Source organism: Lepidothrix coronata, unplaced genomic scaffold (assembly GCF_001604755.1).
Source record: "Lepidothrix coronata isolate B3197 unplaced genomic scaffold, Lepidothrix_coronata-1.0 Scaffold184, whole genome shotgun sequence".
Classification (NCBI taxonomy): domain Eukaryota; kingdom Metazoa; phylum Chordata; class Aves; order Passeriformes; family Pipridae; genus Lepidothrix; species Lepidothrix coronata.
The window spans coordinates 591,648-613,050 of record NW_016690364.1 but is presented as its reverse complement, the minus strand read 5'-3'; the positions used below and the strand labels follow the sequence as shown (position 1 = coordinate 613,050).

The window sequence follows — 21,403 nt, the reverse complement described above, 5'->3', positions numbered from 1 at the left end:
ACAGAGTATAATTCACGTTGAAGTGCAGGAAGGACCTATCCAGTTGTTGTCTACTGGTCTCCTTTTCTCCTCAGAACCTTTTCTTATCTGCTAGAGGCTTATCAGTGTCTCCATGTGTTAAAGGTACATATGACTGAAGATGAATCAGTATAATGATGGTAGTATGATTTCATCATTTGTTTACTGGTAAATGTCTCTTGTAAGTAATGACACTCTGTTCAGTTTGAAGACCAGTCTCTATCTCGAAACTACAGCAAGCCTATGGAGGATTAGTTTTGGCTGCCAACAAGAAGAATGCTTAAAATGCATAAAGGGTTAACCTTAAATGCTAATCTGGTTCTCATACCTTGAAAGCTGTCACTAGTCCTGTCAAAAGCTTAAACTCCCAAATCTGACAGTGTACAACTGCTGAGGACAAAGAGTCTTGTTTCCTTATTATGAAGTCAAAGTGAGTCTCAATTGTTTAAGGTGAAGAGTTTTTACTGAGTCAGGGAAGACTCTTAATATTTTGCACAATCCAAACATTAACTTTTAATGAGAAATGTTGTTGATGAAGGGCGTAAGGCAGCAGAAAGGCCCTAGGGGTGGAGGGTTGCCTAGTTTATGTAGAACATAAATTCATCACTAAAATTTTCATTTAAGAATTTTTCAGTTCTTCCTGAGCCCATATACAAGAAAGAGGAAATGCTTTGTTTCTGTCTTATTTGTGAATGTATCCAGAACAGTACGTAGGAGTTGGATCTGACTAATAGTTTCTTTCTTCTTGCTATTAGTAGTAGTTTTCAGAACTTCAGCATCAGTGTTTCATAACCTCTAAGTTTTTTTCATTTTGATCACATAGTCACATATTATTCATGTACCTTCTTTGGCTTGCATACATTCTATACTTCTGAAGGATATCTTTAGCATATACTGTACCCTTGCTCTTTGATAAAAGCAAGATACTTTTTTGACTAATTGAAGTTCGGGATTTTGCTTTGAATCTGAAATACTGTTAAGAATACCATATATCCATCACACATCCAACAGAGAATATTGCTTCTGGCTGAAAACAAAAAGTAAAGTCATTGATGAATACTTACTGCTTTTCTGCCTTTTCTTTTTTTTTTAATTGAATTGAATTGGGAGTAAACAAAGATTCATTTGTCATTGCTTTATGTATGAAACTTTTGGTAGAGTTCTATTTGTTCCTAATCCAAATGCAAAATTCACATCCTGAGAAAATTTAAATTGGACTAAGGTTTTTGAAATGGAAGAAAGGTCACTTTGCTGTGTCAAGCAGGCTAATGTAGAAAGAGCTGTGCCTTAACTTGCTGAGTGTTTTTTTGGTTTTGGAGTTTTTTATTGTTTTTTTTTTTTTTTTTGTTATGGCAGGCAATTGCATGGAGATCTTGATGGCGACATTACTTGGCAAACATTTTGGAATCAGCTCAACATGTGACATCACACCCCCTTAAGCTTTTCCACATAAAATACGTTCTCCAAAAAAAAAAGATTACGAAAATTGAGACTTAATCTGAAATCTATTATTACATCCTCTAAGGTCTCATTAGACACCTCAGTACTCCTCCCTCTTCCCACCATTTTCCAGGCAGCTAGACTAAATGTTGTAGATGATAGTGGTAAATGTTTTATAATCTTCTTGGGGAAGGGGGGTGGAGGGGGAGGGAGGGTTATGGAGAAGGGGCAGGGAAGAGAGTTTTAATCCCATGCCTATCCTGTTTAAAAATAAATAAATAAATTGCAACGACTCTGGTGCTTAGTCTTTTCTTCTGTGCAGCTTTTCACACAGTGTGAGCACATGCATCTGATGCAGCATTTTCCCACTTTTAGCAACTGTAGTTGTTTAGCTCTGTCTCTAAGAGATGAGTGAGATTTTGAGAAGACAGCAGAGACGAACACTTCCATTGATCTCAGGCTTTGGTTCCTGATACTATGATGTTTCACAAGAACAGTTCACAGTACGTGCTCTTCTCTGCCTGCTTGTGCTTGCCTGCATCTGTGTACATTTTTTCTGGGAAACAAAGGGTTTTTCTCCCCAGCCTCTGTAGTTTCAAGCCATAAATATGGCTGGGTACTTGGTGGGAAGCATATGTGCTGTCTTTGATAGACGTGCAGGAGAGAGGTGTAGTGCAGAGTGCGAACACTGCCAAAATGCGTAGAACATGATGTTACACAGGCGAAGCAAAGGAAGAATTATCTATGCATAATGTGAGTTTAGAATAGGCTTGACATTCTCACACCCAAACATTTCCATCTGTTCCTAAGCGAAAGGAAACTGAGACAATATTCTCCTATCTTCTGGACTAGCTATCCAGGGAATAGGAAATGTTCTTTGATATTTTTTTCCTTAGGATGTGTTCAGTTTTACTGCAGATTCAGAAAAGCCACAGTATAAAGTCGCTTTTTTTAAAGACAGTAAATGATATTAAATTGTTAATTTCTTCTGAGAATTGGTATTGATATTGTAAGACTGTGCTTAAACAAGCTGTGATGCTTTTAGGTTACACTTTATAATAAAGTTGGATTTATGGGGTTTACACTAATCCTGATATGAGAACTTTGTAATTCTTATTTTCAAAGCTTTCCGTAAATTATCCTCTACTTTTGCTTCCTCTCTCTGTCTGACAAACACCTACTTTTCCTCATGTCTTTTTCTTCTGCCATCAAAGGCTGCCTGCCTGATTTCTGTTATTCTGTTACTTACATACTGTAGTGTATACCGAGCATCTAAAACACACTGAAAGGTTCACCTGTGTCTTGTTGTTGTAACTTCATACATTTGCATGTCTCCCTGTATTCTCTACAGTGTAACATCCATGTCACCCTGCAGAAGTGCTGAAGAATCTGCCAACTGTTTATCCTACCTCACCTGCTCATGGAGATGTAGGCATTATTATTATTTAAAAGTATTAGTCATGTTTTCACAACTGAACTCTCAAAACATAACTCCGCAAATATTTCTGATTTTTAGTGGATGCAGGGTAAGAAAGCAGACAGATGCTTAGATGTAATATTAAATTGTACATACTTCTTAGTATTGTGGCAAGAGGTAGCCTTACCTTTCACATTCTTGTTCCAGCAAGTTTGTAAACTCATCGCTTTTTTCCATGTATTTGCTGTGCTTCCTCTTCTCCTCCTCTAGTTCATACAGAGTCTGTCTGTGTGATTTTTCTACCATAACAAGTTGATCCAGCATTCGTCTGTGAGTTTCTTTCTGTTTCTCTACAACTTTATCAAGCTACAAAAAAAGCAAAAACTCCTGAAATATTTTGAAACTTTTGCTTTGCTTTATTATTGAGAAATTTTAAGAGTGGCATAATAATAAAAACTGCACTTATAGCCTAACGGCCAGGTCTTTTGGTATCTGTTTGGAAAGGTTTATTTAATTCTGTCAGTCAAATTCTGACAAATTTGAAAAATAAGGTACTGTTTTGCAGGACCCTCAGTTGCCTTCTTTTCCTCCTCCTGCCATGACTGTTCCTCAACAGCTACTAATTAACAGTTACTGTTCCCAGGGCTGTGCTTTTCTCATTGATCATTGTGGTAGAGAAACCAGATGTCTTGGCAGAAGTAGCCTCGTCCACTGCTTCACACAGTGGATGACTGGCTTTGGTTGAATAGAAATAGCTGCCTCACTTGTAGCTGCAGAGGAAATAAGAGCATTAAATTGTTTTTGTGAGGGTAGGCAGGTACATCAAAAAGCCATTTTCTGGTTTGACAGTAAATCCATGGTAGTGCCAAGAGTGGAAAACAATCCTGTCTCTTGTGCTTACTCTGAGCATGGCTCTGGGTTTCTGGAATAAGTAAGTGCTAAATTTTTTAATAGTTAGAAGTACTTCTTTTAACAGCATCATTTCCTGTTTTGTTCCTCAAATTGCACATGTTGTTGAGATCTTCGTCTTACAGATGGCGCCTTTATAGCACACTTTGAACATCAAATTCCCTCCCCTTCCTCAAGGATTTCTGCTTGACTTCTAATCATAGATTCATTAAGGTTGGAAAAGACCTCCGAGATCATCCAGTCCAGCTTTTAACTGAAGACCACCATGCCAACTAAACCACAGCACTAAGTGCCACATAAAGTCATTTCTTGAACACTTTCAGGGATGGCAACTCCACCACCTCCCTGGGCATCCCATTCCAATGCTTGACCACCCTTTCAGTGGAAAATTTTCAATTTTTCTAAACATAATATATAGCAATACTTTAAGTCAAACAATCTATTTTAGGTTTTGGTAATCGGTTTTAGTTTTTCTGAACCACAGAGTTGTTGGCATAACTGTTTGCTGGACCTACGCTGTTAAACTATTAAATAATATCCTCAAACTTAGAGATCATTCTGGGGATTCTGTTATAATTTTGAATTCAGAATGTGACCGACTTATGCAAGTGTGCGTATGAAACCATAAGTGGTTTTCCTCTTTAGACATTACTGATGTAGCTGAAGTTTCGGGGAGGATCACTGGAGGCCAGCTAAAGACCTGGGAAGAGTCTGTATTTGTGAGCAACTTTTTTCCCTGCTTGTTCACCTTTGGAGACTCCTTCATCAGGTCATAGGAATCCTTGTAACCTTTTTGGAAAAGAGAAATTTTCAGCTCACAACCCAATGCCTTCTTTTAACTATAGTCTATTCTAGTAGGTCAATCTGATCGTAGTGCTTCACTCTATTAATAGGAAAGAATTCCCAAACGGGCAGTGTGGGAAGCAAAGCTGGTTCTGTTTCTCTGATGTTTCTCCCACAAGGAATTCCATGTGCTACAAGAAGCACTAGATCTTCAGATTCTTAGGGCCACTGCTTATTTTGGACAATTTAATTCCAAGCAGTGTGATTAATTATCTTTTCCTCATGTTTATTCACAGTTTGGCCAGTAGAAATGATGACAGGAAGAGTTGGAATGCCTGAACATGAGTTCCTCGAATAAGTGAGGATATCATCAATTTCTGCGTAGACTTCCAAGTCTCCCCTGCTTATCTCAGCTTTTTTTTTAAAGCTATATATATTCTCTTATGTTTCTCCTAAATAATTGTTAACTTTTTTTGACACTGCTATGAAAAGAAAAAAGAGCTGTTGACAAGACTTTGAAAATAGTTTGAGTCCAGAATATTCCAACAAAAACGTGGACCATTTTGAAAATTTCCTGCACTTTCAACTTATGACATTGAGAGAGAGTCTTTTCTGTTGTAACATAGCTGAGCTAATTTCATGCCTGATCAAGAAATACACAGAAATCTATGGGGGGTTTTTTGTTGTTTTGGCTGTTTTGTGGTGCTCTTACAGCAGATCATTTAGGTTTTTTTCATCTTGCTCACTAATAATTTGTACACTTTATAGCAGCAGCTTTCTGGAATCATAATCCTGAAGCAGGACCTCTCCTGGAAAAACATTTCTTACCTAAACCCTTGCATGTGCAAACTTTCTCAGTAAGCAAGTGTCGCCTTATACAGTAATCTTTTGGCTGTGTTTTCAGTATCTTTTACAGAGGTTGATCTGGATTGCCTTAAAAGGTCAGGTTGAAGAAAACTGTCCATTTTAATTTCTTCACACTCTCCCTTATTTTAGCATAAGTGGAAATTTCACAAATTGAAACTTTTGTTCAGCTACTAATTTACCAGAAAGAGGTTTAATCGACCTCCCCCCCCCCAGGATTTTGGAGGGATTTTTTGGAACAGCTATTGTAGATGCATGAAGCACTGTCACCTGAGTTTCTGATCCTTATCTTTTTAAAGATCCTGCTGTCAGGTGAATTTACACTGTTCTCAGAAAGCAGCCTGCCTCCTGTTTTTTGATAAAGTTCTGATGCAGTGCTGCTTGCAACTGTGGCCCTGTCTTGCTTAAATTGACATGAGCTGGGCATCAGCTTTGCATGAGTGCTTGCTGGTCGTAGCCCTCGGTGTGAGGTCAGATTGGAAGAAGGCAAAGGCTTGAACTTCCAACTGCTTTTGGCAGGCAGTCTGCATGAATGGGGTTAAAAAAGTAGAGATAAGCATTAGTGTGGATTGGAGCACCACGTCCAAAGTACGTGTAGTAATCAAAGGGGATGTGTAAATTGCTATCATAAGAAAACTGAAATTTGTGGCTACAAGCTGATCATAAATCAAATGAGCCTGGTTCTGAACATGTAAATACTTGATGGGGATGGGGGTTAGTCATCAACCCAGCAACAGTAACCAAGTATAAAATAATTCTGCTTCTGCACTGTTGGGTGTAAAGGATGTGGGACTTGCCAGCAGGGTTTTATAGGTTCAGTATATTTTGTTAACTCTGGAGTGTTTGTTGAATAGCTACAAGAGGTTAAGTGAAGCAGTAATCCAAGCAGCATGTATACAAGAAGTAACTCCAGGTTTTTGTTTTGCAGCTCTCAGTGAGCGATGCCAGTGCCTTCCACTTCACAGTAGTGCCTTTGTCAGTGTTGAGATTACAACCGGTTTGGATTACAAACTGGTTTTTGGGATGGGTGAGGTGTGTATTCAAGGCAGGGAAGTGGAACGAGGAATTTTAAACTGGGAAAAAGAACAGTAGTGTCCTGGGGAGACCTGCTTATATTAAAGGGTAAGAGAGAAAAGTAAATAAGCTGCTGCATTAAAGCAGTTTGCATGTTGGCAGTTTTCTCCTGTTGCTCAAATTAAGAGATGCATTTAGGTTCCTTTTCCAGCATGCTGCCAAATGAGTTCTACCATGGGTGTTTGGCTGTTGTGGATGGGAGCAAGGTGGAGAGTGTGAGCTTGTGATTCCATTTGGGAGAGACGGAAAGAAGTGCTGGGCCTGTCTCCTGGTACAGGTGGGTTATAGAGAAGAGAATTGGAGAGACTGCAGATCCTACATCACAATTAATGCAGACACTTGAGATCTGCATATAAGATGTATAACGGGGATGGGCACTTGGCCTTGTGACACCTCTGTATGTGTTCCTGTGCAGCAGCTCTCCCTCCCTGCAGCACGAAGCAGAGCAAAGCCTGGTACTGGGTTGCTGCACTTCTGTGTGGTTTCTTGGGAAACTCTGTTGCATTCCTCTACAGAATAAGGGCATCTTCCTGGGGAGCAGATTTGACTCTTGCATTTTCCCTGTGGGATCTTGTGGCTGACTCCCATGTATCCAGGAGGGAAGAGAGAGAAGTTGTGTGAACCCCTGCTAGTGTGAGATCCTCACACAGAAGCATCTCCAAGAGCCCAGGGTTCTTAATTACTCTGGCCAAATGCTAAATCTGCCCATGCAGAAATATCCATTTATATGAACACACACAAGATTACTCAGACTACACCAGTTCTTAGCTAAAAACCACAGAGGACTAATAAGCAGCAGTATAAATTAAAGTGATAAAATCTTAATTAAGTGATTTGTTGTTTTGTTCTTGCTAACCATATGGGCTTTTCGCTAGAATTAATACTTGAACATGCTGTACAATACAATGGAAAATAAGAGGCATAGCCTTACGTAACTGTGAATAGTTCAGCAAGCTAAAAATTCACACAAATTTAATAGTTTAAATACATTTTGCCACCAACTCGTGTCTGAAGTCAAACTAGGGTGGTGTATCTCAAATCCATTACATTGGAACTGAACTCTTCATCGTTCTCTTTTTAGGCTGTTTTGTAGTGTTACATTTCTTTATCCAAAGTTCAGGGTAATAATATTCTCATGGTCATTGTTTGTTAGTGTATAACCCTGAGTTTGGGATTACCAGAGACTATGGAAGCACTTGCCTTTTTCAACCCTAGGTGAGCCAAATTTCCATGCAGATATGTTGGTCTTCTTTTCCTGAATGCTGCATTGTCAACAGGCTCTTCCTATGACTAAATTATTGGTATTCTACAGCTGTCATCCTTGGAAAGTTTTGACCAACACTTAGAAGATGTTGTGAGGATACAGTCAGATATACTTTGTTAGAAGGCTGATGAGGGTGCATCTTTCCCCAAGTCGATTGGCCTTTAAAAATGGATTATGTTTTTAATTATTCTTAATGGATGCAGAATATAGGCTTTCATCTAGTTTCGGTGCTTTTAAGGAGATCTCCAAGTCATAGGAGTTATTGTTCATCCCATTGCAAATAGTGAAGCACCCAGGTTTTTTATCTTTTGGCTGCATTATTGGATGCTGGGGAGAGTTAGAAACCAGAATCTGCTTTCTAATTCTGTGAAGATTTGAGACATGAGAAAAAGACACCATAAATTCTGCAGTATCTATCTCTTTATCTCTTTTTTCCTACATCACCTTCTCTGATATTTTTTTGATTCTTTAGAAAAAAAAACTGGTTATTTTTGAGTGTGTGAAAATGATTCTTATATTTTTATTCTATATTTACTAGAACATTGAATACTCTTTGTTTTCTATTCAAGAGAAGTGACAGTTGATCTGAAGACAGATTTTTTTGTGAATAACTGGCTTGGTCTCCATTTATGAACCGTGCAAAGATGGAAAACCTTTTCAGGGCTTTGAGTCAGAAGCAAAAACGAAATGAAAGCCTGTTTTCTTTTATGCCCCTCAAGTGTGAGGAAGAAGAGTGATCTTATCTGATAGAAAGAAATAGCTGTAGAGCAAGTTTGACTGAAAAAGCCCTCAGTTTTTTAAAAGAAATTTAAAAACTCTCCTCGTAGGAAGGGAAGACATGATTTTAGTCTGTCACACTCCTCATACGTTTGCAAAGGAAGATGTATTACTGCTGTTTTCTAATTTGCTACATTTCTTCACCTATGAATCCTGTTCCCAATGAGTAAAATTGTCCAGTCACCAAATTTTCCCACTACATTCTTAACCAAATTTACCAAGAAACTTAAAGATTAGAATATATGAGAGAGTTGTGAGAGAACGTTAAAGAACTGGAAATCCTGCAGTTGCCTTCTGAAATTCATTGTATTTTCACTTGATTTATGGGAAGATACTCTGTGTTCAGGGCTACCAGACTAAACTGTCAAGAGTGAGATGCACAGGCAGAAACAAAGGTGTGCCAAAGGGGGAATTTAAATGGTCTGTTCCCAGACTTTGTGGCTGGTTTCATCTCTCCTTTGATTTTCATATATGTTTTAAAAATACAAAAAAACCCTTAAATGTATTTCTGACATAATTTAGGGGGATTTTGAAATTGAAATTGTGGAATGCCTGCCTACTACAGCATCCTTGGTTTACCAAGACCAAGGAGTGGCAGTGGTCCTTCCAGCCTTTCACTTGCTCTCAGAATATTTACCTTTGCCTTCTGAAATTGCCAAATCCAGTGGTGTTAGAAATTCTTTTTCTGCCATTAAGTGTAAGAAGGAACAAGTTTGTATAAACTTTACATGTAAAGTAACAGACTGAGCTTATGTTTTCAAACTTCTTTGGACTTCTCCTCAAATTATTTCCATTTGTGCTCAAAGTTTCTGTGACATAATGCTGCAATGTTGTAAAATAAATTAACCTTCACACTTGAACTTTATCTGTTTCAGATTATATCCAGAGATTTTAACCTTTGAGCTTCTGAATGAGTGTTGACCTTTTGCCTCCTATAATTTTCCTGTAATGATCTCTGTATCCTTAGGTACATTTCTGGTCAGAAAATTTGAACAACCTTTGGTAGGAGAATTTTATTCATAGTTTCTGCTTTTGTTTTTATGATGTTTATTTATACTGAGCAGCATATTAAAAAATGTTTATGCGAGTTGGAGACAATTACCTGGGATAAAAAAACACATTCTGATATGAAGGGGTTTTAATATCCAGTGATTTGCATTGCAGGGCGGAAATTAATCAGATAACATTGTTCAGAAAGTATGGGGGCTGCTGCAGCAGTGTAATTAAACTAAAGGTTACTTAGGTGTAATGTGAGAATAATAGATTCCTGCCTGGATGAAGTTTCTAATGCCAGCTCATTATAGTAACTGTTCAGACCAAGCAGGTATAGCTGTAACTTCCCCCAAATTAATGGGAGTTGGGATATGCAAAGGTTGGCAGCTGTGTCATTGCTTGGGAATGGGCCCCTACTGACAGTGGCCTTCATGGAACAAAGGGGGATTGGGGAAGCTTCTGTTTGTATGGGCTGTGAATATGGATAACAAGAAGGGGGGGGGGGGAGAGATGGTTTCAATAATAGAAGGGTGATTACCAGAGTTTGAATTAGACAAAATCATGTCTCTCAATGTGTAAAGCCCCCAGCCCACAGTACAAGTGAGGATCATTAGATTTGGGTCCCAGCTGGACCCTGGACTTTGTTTTGCTGTCACTTACACTCGTTTTAGATTCTAGATTTAGAGCTCATTTGCTTTCTTCCTCAGAAGTGGGTGAGATATTTTCTGTTGAATTTGGTGGGAACTCTGGTTAAATATCAATTACTTGTTCTTACCTCTCCCATAGGCTTTTCATAGATATCTTCTTGCCATTGCTCAGCCTTTGTTTGAATAGCATCTCGCTGGAGTGCCTCTAACACCTTCTTGGGAGTAACAAAGCCGTATTGTGCTTCAAGCAAAGCCAAGTCAATTTTTTCAGCCTTAAGTACTCCTATAACTTCATCTTGGGCCTGCAGAAACACAAAGTAAGGCTTTGTCTTGTTAAACTGTATAAATGTCTTTACAGATTAACTCTTCGCTTTTGATCTTAAGAAAACTGAAAAACATTGTAAATATTCCTGTGTATGTAAAATGACCCAAAATAGTAATGTGAAGACATTTGAAAAGCATAAGGGGAAGTATTGATCTTTGTATTTCCCTCGTTCAGTATAGACTCCAAAATCTTCAGAACCTTCATCAAAAACCTAAGTACTTTGTTAGTGATGACATTGTGTTGCTGTTACTGGACCAGTGTGTAGCATTCATAAAACAAAATTTCAGGGCAAAGTTTGACTTGTAGTATTAGAAATTGACTTTAAATTGTTAGTGCAGAATGACAGAATGCTTCTTGAAGCCTGAAAGTGTTGTACATTCTGTATGTTTTGGGTGCAGATGGCTTCTGTACTTTAACCCCCTTACAGATGTTTCTATGTCTGTTCTTTTTACCCCACCCTGCCTCTGGTGGTGGAGGTTGCCCCCTGCCTCCATTGCATTGACTGACATAACTGCATGAACTGTCTCAAACATCCATTGTCTGCAATGATCTCAAGAAAGTATGTGCTAATCCTAGAGGGGTAGAATAGGAAGGAAGGAAACCAGAAAGAAGGATGTATCAGGAAAGGATAACACTTTCACTCTGACTCCTTTTGGCTGAAGACTCCTATATCCCTAATTATGACTGTTTAAACAAATTTAAAATACAAAATACTCTATTTCTAATTCTTAGCATTGTGAGAAAAAAGTAGAAGAGTGATCTTTGTACATCTTAAATGTTCTGGAATTTGGAAAGTAATGACATTTAACTTAAAAATATAATTATGGTTGGATTGACAGCTGATCTTCAGAGATTTAACTTGGCATTACAGGAGGTGGAAAATTAGGAATAAAAAGTGACTTCTTACCTTTTTCATTCATATGCTTCGTTTTGAATTTCAGACATAATTTAAAATGTTCATGTTAGACTCATTGTTTTCTAGTTTCTCATTTCACTGTATTCCAGTTTTAAATCTTAAGAATTGAAGTGTGTGTGTGTATTTATATATTTATATATTTATATTACAGAAGTGTAATGAAGAATGTGCGTGTAATATAAATAAATATATTTTTATATATTTAAAAAAACTCTCTTACTGAGAGGAAGAGAGAACTGTTCTGGAGGAGTGTGTGAAATCTGAATTTTAATCTAAATTAAGAAAGGCCAAGTAAGCAGGAGAGAAATATTTTGCAAACATGGAAGTTGTTCTGTTTGCATAATGGAACAATCTGTAGAAGTTTGCCTTGGACCTCCCCTCAGAGATTGGTACATCTATTAAATATTTATATTTCATGTGTGTTCTGTTAAGCATGTATGTGTTATTACATAAACATATACACATATGTTAAGAATAGAACTACCCAGGCACTGTTTAGGTAATAAACTCTGAAACCATGTGCTGCACCCATTTATACCACTTTGGCCAGTTTGCTTTTTCCTCTGCCTGTGAGCAGTTTTAAAGTGGCTTTCATTACTTCTGTGCAATAAGCCTGTCACAGAAATATTTTACTTGCTCACTGGAAATCTGGTTCCCACTTCCTGCAATTACGTTTGACCAGGTTAGGCATCATTTACCACTTGACAGCTGGTTCCTTTTCTAGGTAGGAAAATGCTCTCTCTTCAAAATCCAGTGTCTTGTGGGCTAAGTGGCATGCAACACTTATGCTTCATATTATGGGAAATAAAATGGCTATGTTTATTTTTCTAGCAAAAGATGTTAGAATACTGTTGAGCAAGTTACTTCTTGCAGTCTGGCACATACTGATTCATAGAGAGTAATGCTCATGACTTCACAGGAGAGGGGGGATAAGAAGTAATTAAGTAAAGGATCTTAAAGGTCTGTAATATGTTCTTCATATCAGTTTTACAGCGACAAACATTTTGTATTCAAAATATTTAGAATGGGGCAGCACAACTGGAAAGTTTGGCGAGTTCTCAGCTTTGAGAAGTTACGTGGGGTATAAAGATCACATTTCCCATAATTTTAGGGGGGTTTTGTACTTTGCAGTTCATATTTGTACTGAATCAAATTAGGTCAGGTGTTTCCTTGACATAAAAGCAGTTTGGGCTTTGTGGTGGATGGGGGAATGGGGGGCTGGGGATATCTTTTCATTCGAAATGTAAAATAAGACAATACATTACCTGTAATTCACCCTCTAGGACACTAAGAAGAAATAGCAAGTCATCACGAGAGAGATCTTCCCTTTTCTTGAAAGAACTTTGTTTTTTCTCTGCCTTAGGGCTTCTTAGGATTGTACTGGCTTGGGCTCCCTCGTCCTTGTCTTTCTGCTGCCTTTGCACATTTCCTCTCCCACTGCAACCAGCCTCTTCCTTATGGTGATCTTTTGGCCATGGCTGGCTCAGCTTTGGTCTGGTTGGGCTTTCGGTGCTGTTGCTTCTGGAATGCATGGTTTATATCTCTGAAGCTGGAGGAAGTTGGGGAAAAAAGTAATTGCTTTAACTAACAGAGATTATAAAATTATTACTGTAGGTGATGGCGGGTGTTGGTCCCTCCAGAATAGTAATTTTCCCTCCCACACAGGCCTGTTTGTCATTCGACAAAAGCTGACAACCTTGTGTAAAGCAACAGGACTGGGCTGTGATCCTTACTGGGTGTCTGTAGTGAAGCGAGTCTTTGCTGGTCTTACACCTTGTAACAATTCCCTCCTCGGTATTTGCAAAGGCAGCATCTTTAGCAGCAGTGACAGGCACATCACCACACACCACAGTTCCCATTTGAGAGACAAGACCTACCTCACCTTTCAGGTAAATACTTCTTATGATGAGGCAAATTTAGATTTAGAAGGTTTTCACTAGGAAGATCTTTCTGTTCCTATTTAGTAGTGTCTGAGCCTTTACTGTATTCTATTTTGCCTTGTCTTTCCAAGGGAGAGCACGAAAGTGGTCTTCCACTACTCTGAGTTATGTGGTTGCATTATCCATGTTTGGCAAAATGTAGGGGTTAGCAAGTACATCCAAACTGCAAGGAGTGAGCAACACTGGAAATGCCCCCTCCGCAACACCACCACTACCACCTCCAAAACCAAACCAGCTTGCCATTCGTGACTTTTCCACCTCTGAAAACCATGTAGTATAAAACCTTACTACTTCTTAGGTGCTGGAGTCCAGCACTCTAGAGGTGTTAGTACCTGGTAAAAGAGAGACTTATCCTAACTAGACCCCTTTGAAGTGCCACTGTTAAGGAAACATACTCTAATGCCTTTGCAGATAAATGACTAACACTGTGTAAATATTGATTAACCTCAGGAACTCTGTTTTGGTTATCACCACTCAGATTAAGGTATGAATGGATTATAGTGCACCTCTATTGGAAAACTGTGGTCATGGATACCATCTACCAAACAAAAGCCTGATCGTGTGATTCAAAGGTGAAATTAAACATGTTCCAAATAGAAATAAGGCACAAATATTCTTATTAAACTGTAAAACTAATTGCTGCAAGGTCCAGAAAATGATTATGGCCTATGATAGGTAGGAGATGACTGTGCAGCTGCTTTTTGGCCCAACAAATCTGTGGCTGATAAAGTTCTTTCCGAGTGTCCTCCCCCACTCCCTTCTACCACATTCTGACTCTAAATCCTAAACTCTGTGATTGCACTCCTTAACTGTGGTAATTTTCCACTGAACGCTACAAACACTTCCTTTTGTTGTTTTTCTGCAAGAATAGAGGAGGTGGAAGAAGCTTTTGGTTTCTAATGGATGATGACTGAGAGTGGGGAGAATTTGTCAAAAATTTTAAAAAAAAAGCAAGTGACATTTCCTGTAGTGCTGATGTCTCTTTTAGTCTGATTTGAAGCACTCATAATAGCTGGTGTTCAGTAAGAAAAACTTGATTTTGTCAAAAAAGTAAGGTTTGTCAGATTTGCATGGCAATGTGCAATGGAACCTGTTCTGTGAAGCATCAACAGTGTCATACTATGATGGGATCTTGCTATAGTGCATCGAGGAAACGTAGAGTTGTTTATAGCAGGATGGCACTGATGTTAGCTGGTGATGATTAGTTTAAGTTAGTGTTCATCCTGGTCTTTCAGTCAAATATAGTTTGACTTTACTCACTGTGGTCTGCTTGTTAGGCTTACTCACCTTTTACACCTTGCTGATGGAGTAATACTACTTTGGAAGAAGACCACTGGTTTCCTTTGAGTGTAAGATGCTGAAAGCCTGCTTGGCTTTTGTGTACAGTTAAAGGCTTGTGTTTATAAGATGCAGGAATTTGTAAGCTAAATCAGGTAACCCAAATGTACTCAGAGTTTGTCTGTGTGCTTTGTTGCCACAAGCACAGGACACTATGAAATGCATAAATAGTCCAGAAAGTCCTTGTGTTTTTCCATCATGGGTGCCAGTTGCAGCAGCAGTCTCAACTGGACATCAAATTACTGCCATAATTGTTGACAAGAAGTGTCAATATGACATTTCTTTGAAAGAAAGAAAGGAAAAAGAAAGCTGTATTTAAGGAAGACTTTTGTACCTTTTTGAGTTGGCTGTACCTGGAAATCCTGAACTTGGAAAGACAGTAGTCTCAGCAATCCTGCCAAGAAGGACATCCTCCCCTGCATTTTCTCTTACACTGTGTGCATGCTGTTGGCTTCAAGACACCATGCCACACAGTTTTTTACAGCTGCAGAGGGATAGCTGTGACTCCCTTTTAGACTTGTCACACCTACTTCCTAATCAGGTAGATCAGTCCTTATTGCACTGGCAAAAGGCATTTGGTCCCTGTGAAAGCCAGCTGACTTGCCAGGTAGGTTACATTCCCGTGGAGATGGTGTCTTTGCAGTCTCCCAGAGAGTATTTTTCTTTTCTTGTTGAGAGTTCTTATGTACACTTTCACTGTCTTCTGTTCTGACATTCCTAAATGCCAATGCCTGCTATCGAATCTGCTAATGCAAATATTTATCAGATTTAGCAATTAACATGAGTTATTAGAGGTTGAAGTGACAAAATAAACGTGTGCTTTAAGCACTTTTTTTTATGGTACTTGAATGTAGCTGAAAGAGGCAGGAGCACTCTGGTAGTAGTGGCCTGCTTTACTAACATAGTCTTTTTCAGTTGATTTATTTAAGCCTTCTTATTACCTGCACATTGACAGGCATTATTATTTGTGGTGTTGTCTGTTTATATAAGAATGCTAGTACTAATGTGGTTGTCAAAGGAGGTAGGTGTGAGTAACAGAAGGGCAATTCCCAACTTCAGATTACCTCACAGTGTAGCTGCTGGTGTAGCAACCAAAGCAGGACCTCAGAAATGGACAAAAAGAAACATTCCATCCACCTACCTTGAAACTTCTCACCACCCTCAAATTATCAGACTCCCTAAAAATGGCACCATCTAAGGGAGTAACCTTCAAAGTGCACCTGACATTCTGGAGAGAATATCAGCTACTCTGTCATGCCCTTGCACCATGGCAGAAAACAGAAAAAACATCCAGTCTAGTCCAGAGAATGCTGGCTTTCTGCAATGTTATTAAACCTCTGAATGACTGTAGTGAGACATTCAAGGTAGAAGTAGTGTCATTTGAAATTTTCTGCATGTGTATTTTGGTATGTTGGGTTATTTTCTGTTTTGAGCAACTCCTATGTTCTTGAATGTTAATGAAGAACAACTTTTTTTTTTCCCCGCAAGGTAAAAATGTTAATAAACTCATAAAGTCTGTGACTATCAGTTGTCTCATGGCACCCAAAATAGTGAGGCCAGGCTCTCAAGATTAGACTAATGAGCATAAAATTTGCCTTTTTGCGTATCTGGTTCAACCTATTTTCACATAGATTTTATAATGATATACAAGAAAGCTGTCATGCAAAAAAAAAGAGGTAAGGAAGAAGTGTTTCTTCTTGTAACAGAGCTTGTAGTTCACAGAGGCTCTTTGATTTCTCCTGGAGGACTGACTCTTGCATCTTGTGGCAAACTTCTGTATAGAAGCTTATTTAAGCCTTGTTACTCTGTACCACCAAGAAGGATGATGGTATGAGATGCCTTAGAAAACAGTAAACAACAACTACTAAGAAAGATTTCATTGGGTGTACATGCCTTGCCTTGCGCTTGTGATCTTTCATCTGTTTTGGGTCAATTACTAAACAGCAGGGATTGTAGGTATGTGAAGAGAAGAAAGAAGAATACTTGCCAGTGTTCTCATATGATACATCGTGAACCCTTGCTTGCATCAAAAATAAAAGAAGATTGAAAGAGACGATTCGGATCACGAAGTGAACGTCTGCTGAAATCACAGACCACCATACAGTGGGTACTTTATTAATAGAGATTAACTTTCCGTAATTGTACTAATTGAAGAGCACAAGTGTGTTCTGCACTTTTGGCCTTTACTTCACGTTATGAGATGTCTGTTTTACTGAAGATTTTGCACTGATATCTTGCTTGAAGTCAAAATGTGTGAGTGCCCAGACTCATCGGATTCCATGCAGCTTGGTAGGCTAGTTCCAGATTCAAAATGGAGTGAGGATGAGTTACCTTGTAACATTCTGGTAAATAGAATTATTGCAAGTAACACACTCAGCAAAGTTTGAATTCTCTGTGTTCTTGTTTGTTTTATAATTTGTTTTCTGTTCTGTTCTTTAAAAACCTTGCTCATTTCTGAACATGCAGTCTTTCTGCATATAAAGGAGAAATTTTCCTCTTCTTGGTGATGAACAAGTAATCTGAAGGGTCAAAGTATACTTTCCTTAAGAGACAGATGAATAAATGACCAAATGTTTCTATGATGTTAACGTGGTCTCCACCCCCTCGATTATATTCTGAAGGAGATGAAACTGCATTTGTCTCTTTGGCAGCAGTGAATAAGCAGGTGGTTCAGAAATCCCTGCACTTTTGTGGGAAAGACTGAAATACCCTTCAGAGATGACTTCATCATCGGGTTTTAAGAGACATCCCTTTTTCTCCCATTTATTTTCCCCTTTAGTGTTTTCTCTTTCTCGATGATTGACTTATGAGCTAACAAAATCCCTCACAGGACCAAATCTTCCCTTAATCCCAGGGTAAAGACCCTGAATAGTTAAGAATGTTTCTTCCAAAAATCCGTGACTAAGCAAGAAATCATGTCTTTCTGGTTTTTAACATCCCTTAAAGGGCAATGCTTTTGATTTGCTGAAATTGATAGGACTCCTACCAACAGAGTGACTTTTAAATGAGATGTGATTGCTCAGCATAGCAGTGTAATGGGAGAGCGCAAAGAACATAATGTCTTTTGGAAATGCCTATGTGTAGTTTGGAGCAAGGAAAAAGCTGGTCTCACCTTACTTGCTACAGGTCCACAGACTATTTTTTCTCTTCCCTGTGTAGCAAAGCCTACTTTGAAGCATCGTGTTCATACCTCAGAAGAAATTAATCTCCTGTCCCTGTTCTTGTGTGGCTGTATGCCAGGTAGTGTCCAATCATGGGAAGGCACTTTTGGCTGGGCCACATCGCATCCTCCACCAGAAAAAGAAGCAAGTTTGTCTTGTTCTTCTTCTGTAGTCCTGGTGTGGCCTGTGGGCTAGCAAATGAGCCGTGCTGAACTGTGGGAGAACATGAAGAATTCTTTTTATTAGTTGGAATCCCAGTATCTGTCCCTTTCACAGCATCACTGGTGCCTTCTGACAGAATGCCTTTAGGACTTTCATTCTTCCCCTAAGTGGAAATACATTTCTTTGTGGTAGATTTACACCACTTCACCACTTCCAAAGACAACAGCCTTTCTTTTTGGGTAGACTACTTTAGTGTTTTCCTGGAAACTGTTTGCAGTGGCTTCTGTCCAGAGGGATGTTCTGTCATACCATGACCAGCTATCGCGTTTGGGCTGTGCTCTCGTTCTCAGTAGACTCTGTGCTGGTTTGGTGCACACACTGCTCAGTAAGTGAGAAGAGACTCTAGTGGGTTCTTCACCCAGGGAATCTGGGATAACTGTGTGTTTCCATCCTGACAGGGAAACTCTGCAAGGTTAAGTTGGTTATCTGGGAAGACCATTGCAGGAGTGCTTCCCTGTGTATCCTGATGAATCTGTTGGCATGCAGATTTGCAGGAAGTCAAGCAGGAGAAAGGAAATAAATTAGCAGTCTGTTTCCCCTCTCGCAGGATCTTGTCAAATTTTGGTCTCTGAAGCCCTTGGGGATCCTGCAAGAACAGCAATTACTCAAATGGTGAGAAAATGTGGATTCAGCTGAGGATATGAATGCTCCCAGACAGGAAAAGAAGAACTTGATGTCATTTTTGTGTTGGTCGTGGTTTATGTTCATCTGACCACAAGTCAGATTCCTCATCCCTTGGATATAGGGATCCTCTTCTGAGACAGAAAGATGTCTTTTGAACTGTGTTAGAGTTGTCCTGTTACTCTTCTCACAGTAAAGATACTGTGAAATTTCCACCATCTGTTGTCTTCTCTTCCCACTTCCAATCCTGTAGAGTTTTGCACATATGTAGTGATTGTGGTTAGGTGAAATCTTCCCAGGTCCATTTTGCAAATGTACAAGCTTGCAGTCATCTTTAGAGGGCTGAGTTTGTGTGGGAGATTTTGACCAGGTCCTTTTGAAGAATGTGTCACTTGTCTGTCATTTCATTATTGGTGTGTGAACTTGTGATCTGGTCTTCATTCTTGTAATGTCTCTAACCACAGGTATATATAGATATAGATGTAGATATTATATACACACACACACCCCACAGGATTTTGTGCCTGGAAGTAGAAAAAAGAACCTGTGCCATGTGGCCAGCTGTTGGTTTTGTGCCTCTGAGCTCAAGTTAAGCCCTTTCTGTTGATTAAGTGATCTCAGCCTACCTCCTGCTAAGCCTTAGGTTGTGTTTGTCCACACATTTGAGTTCATCCTGTGGCAGTTTAAAGGACTCACGTTCACAGTGCTCTGCATGAAAGCATAAGCTGCTCACCTTAAACATACTTGAAATTTTGACATTAGGAGTGTATTGTTGGGAATGTATACTCATATTCAGAGCTGTCAAATCTTGTTCTAAATGAGATTCTTCAGATGGTCCATAAAACCAAACAGTATGGGTAATAGAGCTCTTTGTGATGATCCATGAGAAAATCAAGAGTTTTGGCTCCTTGATGTGTCACACAGCATTTCTCTGGCAAAACTGGGTATTTGTTTTGAATTCTGAAATGAAGACCTGAATCTCACAAAGGTTCCAGCTCAGAAATCAGTACTTTGAGACATGGACTGATTTTTTTCATTATCTCTGGTCATAATTTGGAACTTCTGCTAAACCCTTCTCCTCACTCCTCCACAGGAATTCAGCTTTTGTATTTTGCGGTCCAGCATTTTACTAAGTTGATGGTAGTCCTGGAAAATTATAGTGTATTTATTACATTATAGGTATATAGTTTCTGTAGTTAGACACAGTAGATTGGTTTGAGGTGATTTGTCTTCTCAGTGAGGCACTACAGAGGCCACAAGGCCACAATGTGAAGCCAAGGGCTTAGTTGTAGTGGGAGAATGAAGTTGTATGTGCCCTGTAGCTTCAGTGTGCTGCTGCAGTGTGACAACACTAGTGTAATCCCATGTATTCATGGTTTCAAAGGGTTATGGAGGAATAAAAATTAAAAGAGGTAGAACGTCTTTAACTTTCCACTGCTGGGAATAGCGGGTTGATATTAGTATGGGGAACATGTTTTTTTTTTCTGTCTGCTTCCTTGGATTTAGGTTTGGGTTTTCTTTCTTTTGGAAGTAAAGTGTTTCATACTTGTTTTGTAATTAGACACTAACATAAAAGGCAAAAAAAATTTACTCAGTCCAGTGCGATTTTTACATCTCTGACTTTAGAGTGATTAGCTTTTCCTGCACATATATAGTTGCACATACCAGCACCACTTCAGTGGCCACTGTGTTTACTGTAGTATGGTCCTACCTTTCTGATGGAAGGTAAATTTTTTCTGGCAAAGTGCTTGTGACAGTCATCTTCTGTGCCCTTAAACATGCTGGTAATGTGGTATAAGGTCACTTTGAAAAGCAGCCTATAATCACAATTGTCTAAAAAGAATTTAATTGAAGAAATACAGTGTTATGATGTTATTAGCTATAATAGCTGTGGGCAAAAGGAAAGGAAGAGACAAATGGTATTTCTTGTATTTCGGTGTGTGTATGTGTCACTGTACACACACATACAATGTTTTAAATAATGTATTTGTGTACCAAGTGTGTATATGTGTAATGCTCTTGTGCTTGATGCTCATGGCAATTATGAAATAAGTGGTCCTTTATAAGCTTTCATCAAAAGAGCAGTAGAAGTACATGAAGTTTTGAAGTATCTTGGGGTTTTTTTCAGTGAAAAATCTATGGTTAGTAAGCAAGGATTATCTAATATATATTATCTAGTATAAGTTAATTTGTCACTCCACAGTAATTGGTCTGGGTATCTGAGATCCAAATTTCTTAACCCTTGCAGCCATCTCCATTTCCAATTTAGTCTTTTTTTTTTTTTTGGTGAGTCATGAGACCACAGCAAGGGCTACCGAGTAAAACTGAACACCTTCAAAGTGCAGATGTATTAATTTTCTTCAAGAGTATTTTTGACAAGTGTGGATTTGTAGAGACATTTGTGTGGGAGTGATCAACTCAGCGTTGCTTTTCCCCACACATGAAAATAAACCACAGACTTTTAAATATCCTGAGAAAAGTTTCTTCAAAGAAAGATCAAAAGTCTTTACTAATGTCTGAGGAAGCTGCGTGGCTGCCTCTCTTGTGAACTCATGTCTATGGGGAGCTGGCAAAGACAATCAAGATCATTATTCTATTGATTTGATCATTTGCAGCTTACTCTAAGAGGAGATGCCTTGTTTGGAGAAGAAGGAGGTGGGAGAATCCACAGATGCTCCCTAATTTTACCAAGGC

The 21,403-nt window shown here is 38.9% G+C and overlaps 2 protein-coding genes across 2 annotated transcripts in view; one reads left to right on the top strand and one right to left on the bottom strand.

Moving 5' to 3' along the window:
- Positions 1-21,403, top strand: part of CMSS1 (cms1 ribosomal small subunit homolog (yeast)) — a 207,734-nt gene that overhangs the window by 50,579 nt on the left and 135,752 nt on the right. The gene's annotated exons all lie outside the window — the stretch shown is intronic.
- FILIP1L (filamin A interacting protein 1 like) overlaps positions 1-21,403 on the bottom strand; it is a 187,302-nt gene that overhangs the window by 63,088 nt on the left and 102,811 nt on the right. The window contains exons 4-6 of the mRNA XM_017830819.1: positions 12,693-12,976; positions 10,315-10,488; positions 3,063-3,241 (exon numbers count right to left, since the gene is read on the bottom strand). Coding sequence (XP_017686308.1) covers positions 3,063-3,241; positions 10,315-10,488; positions 12,693-12,959 — 620 coding nt within the window. The 5' untranslated portion in view covers positions 12,960-12,976. The remainder of the gene's footprint in view (positions 1-3,062; positions 3,242-10,314; positions 10,489-12,692; positions 12,977-21,403) is intronic.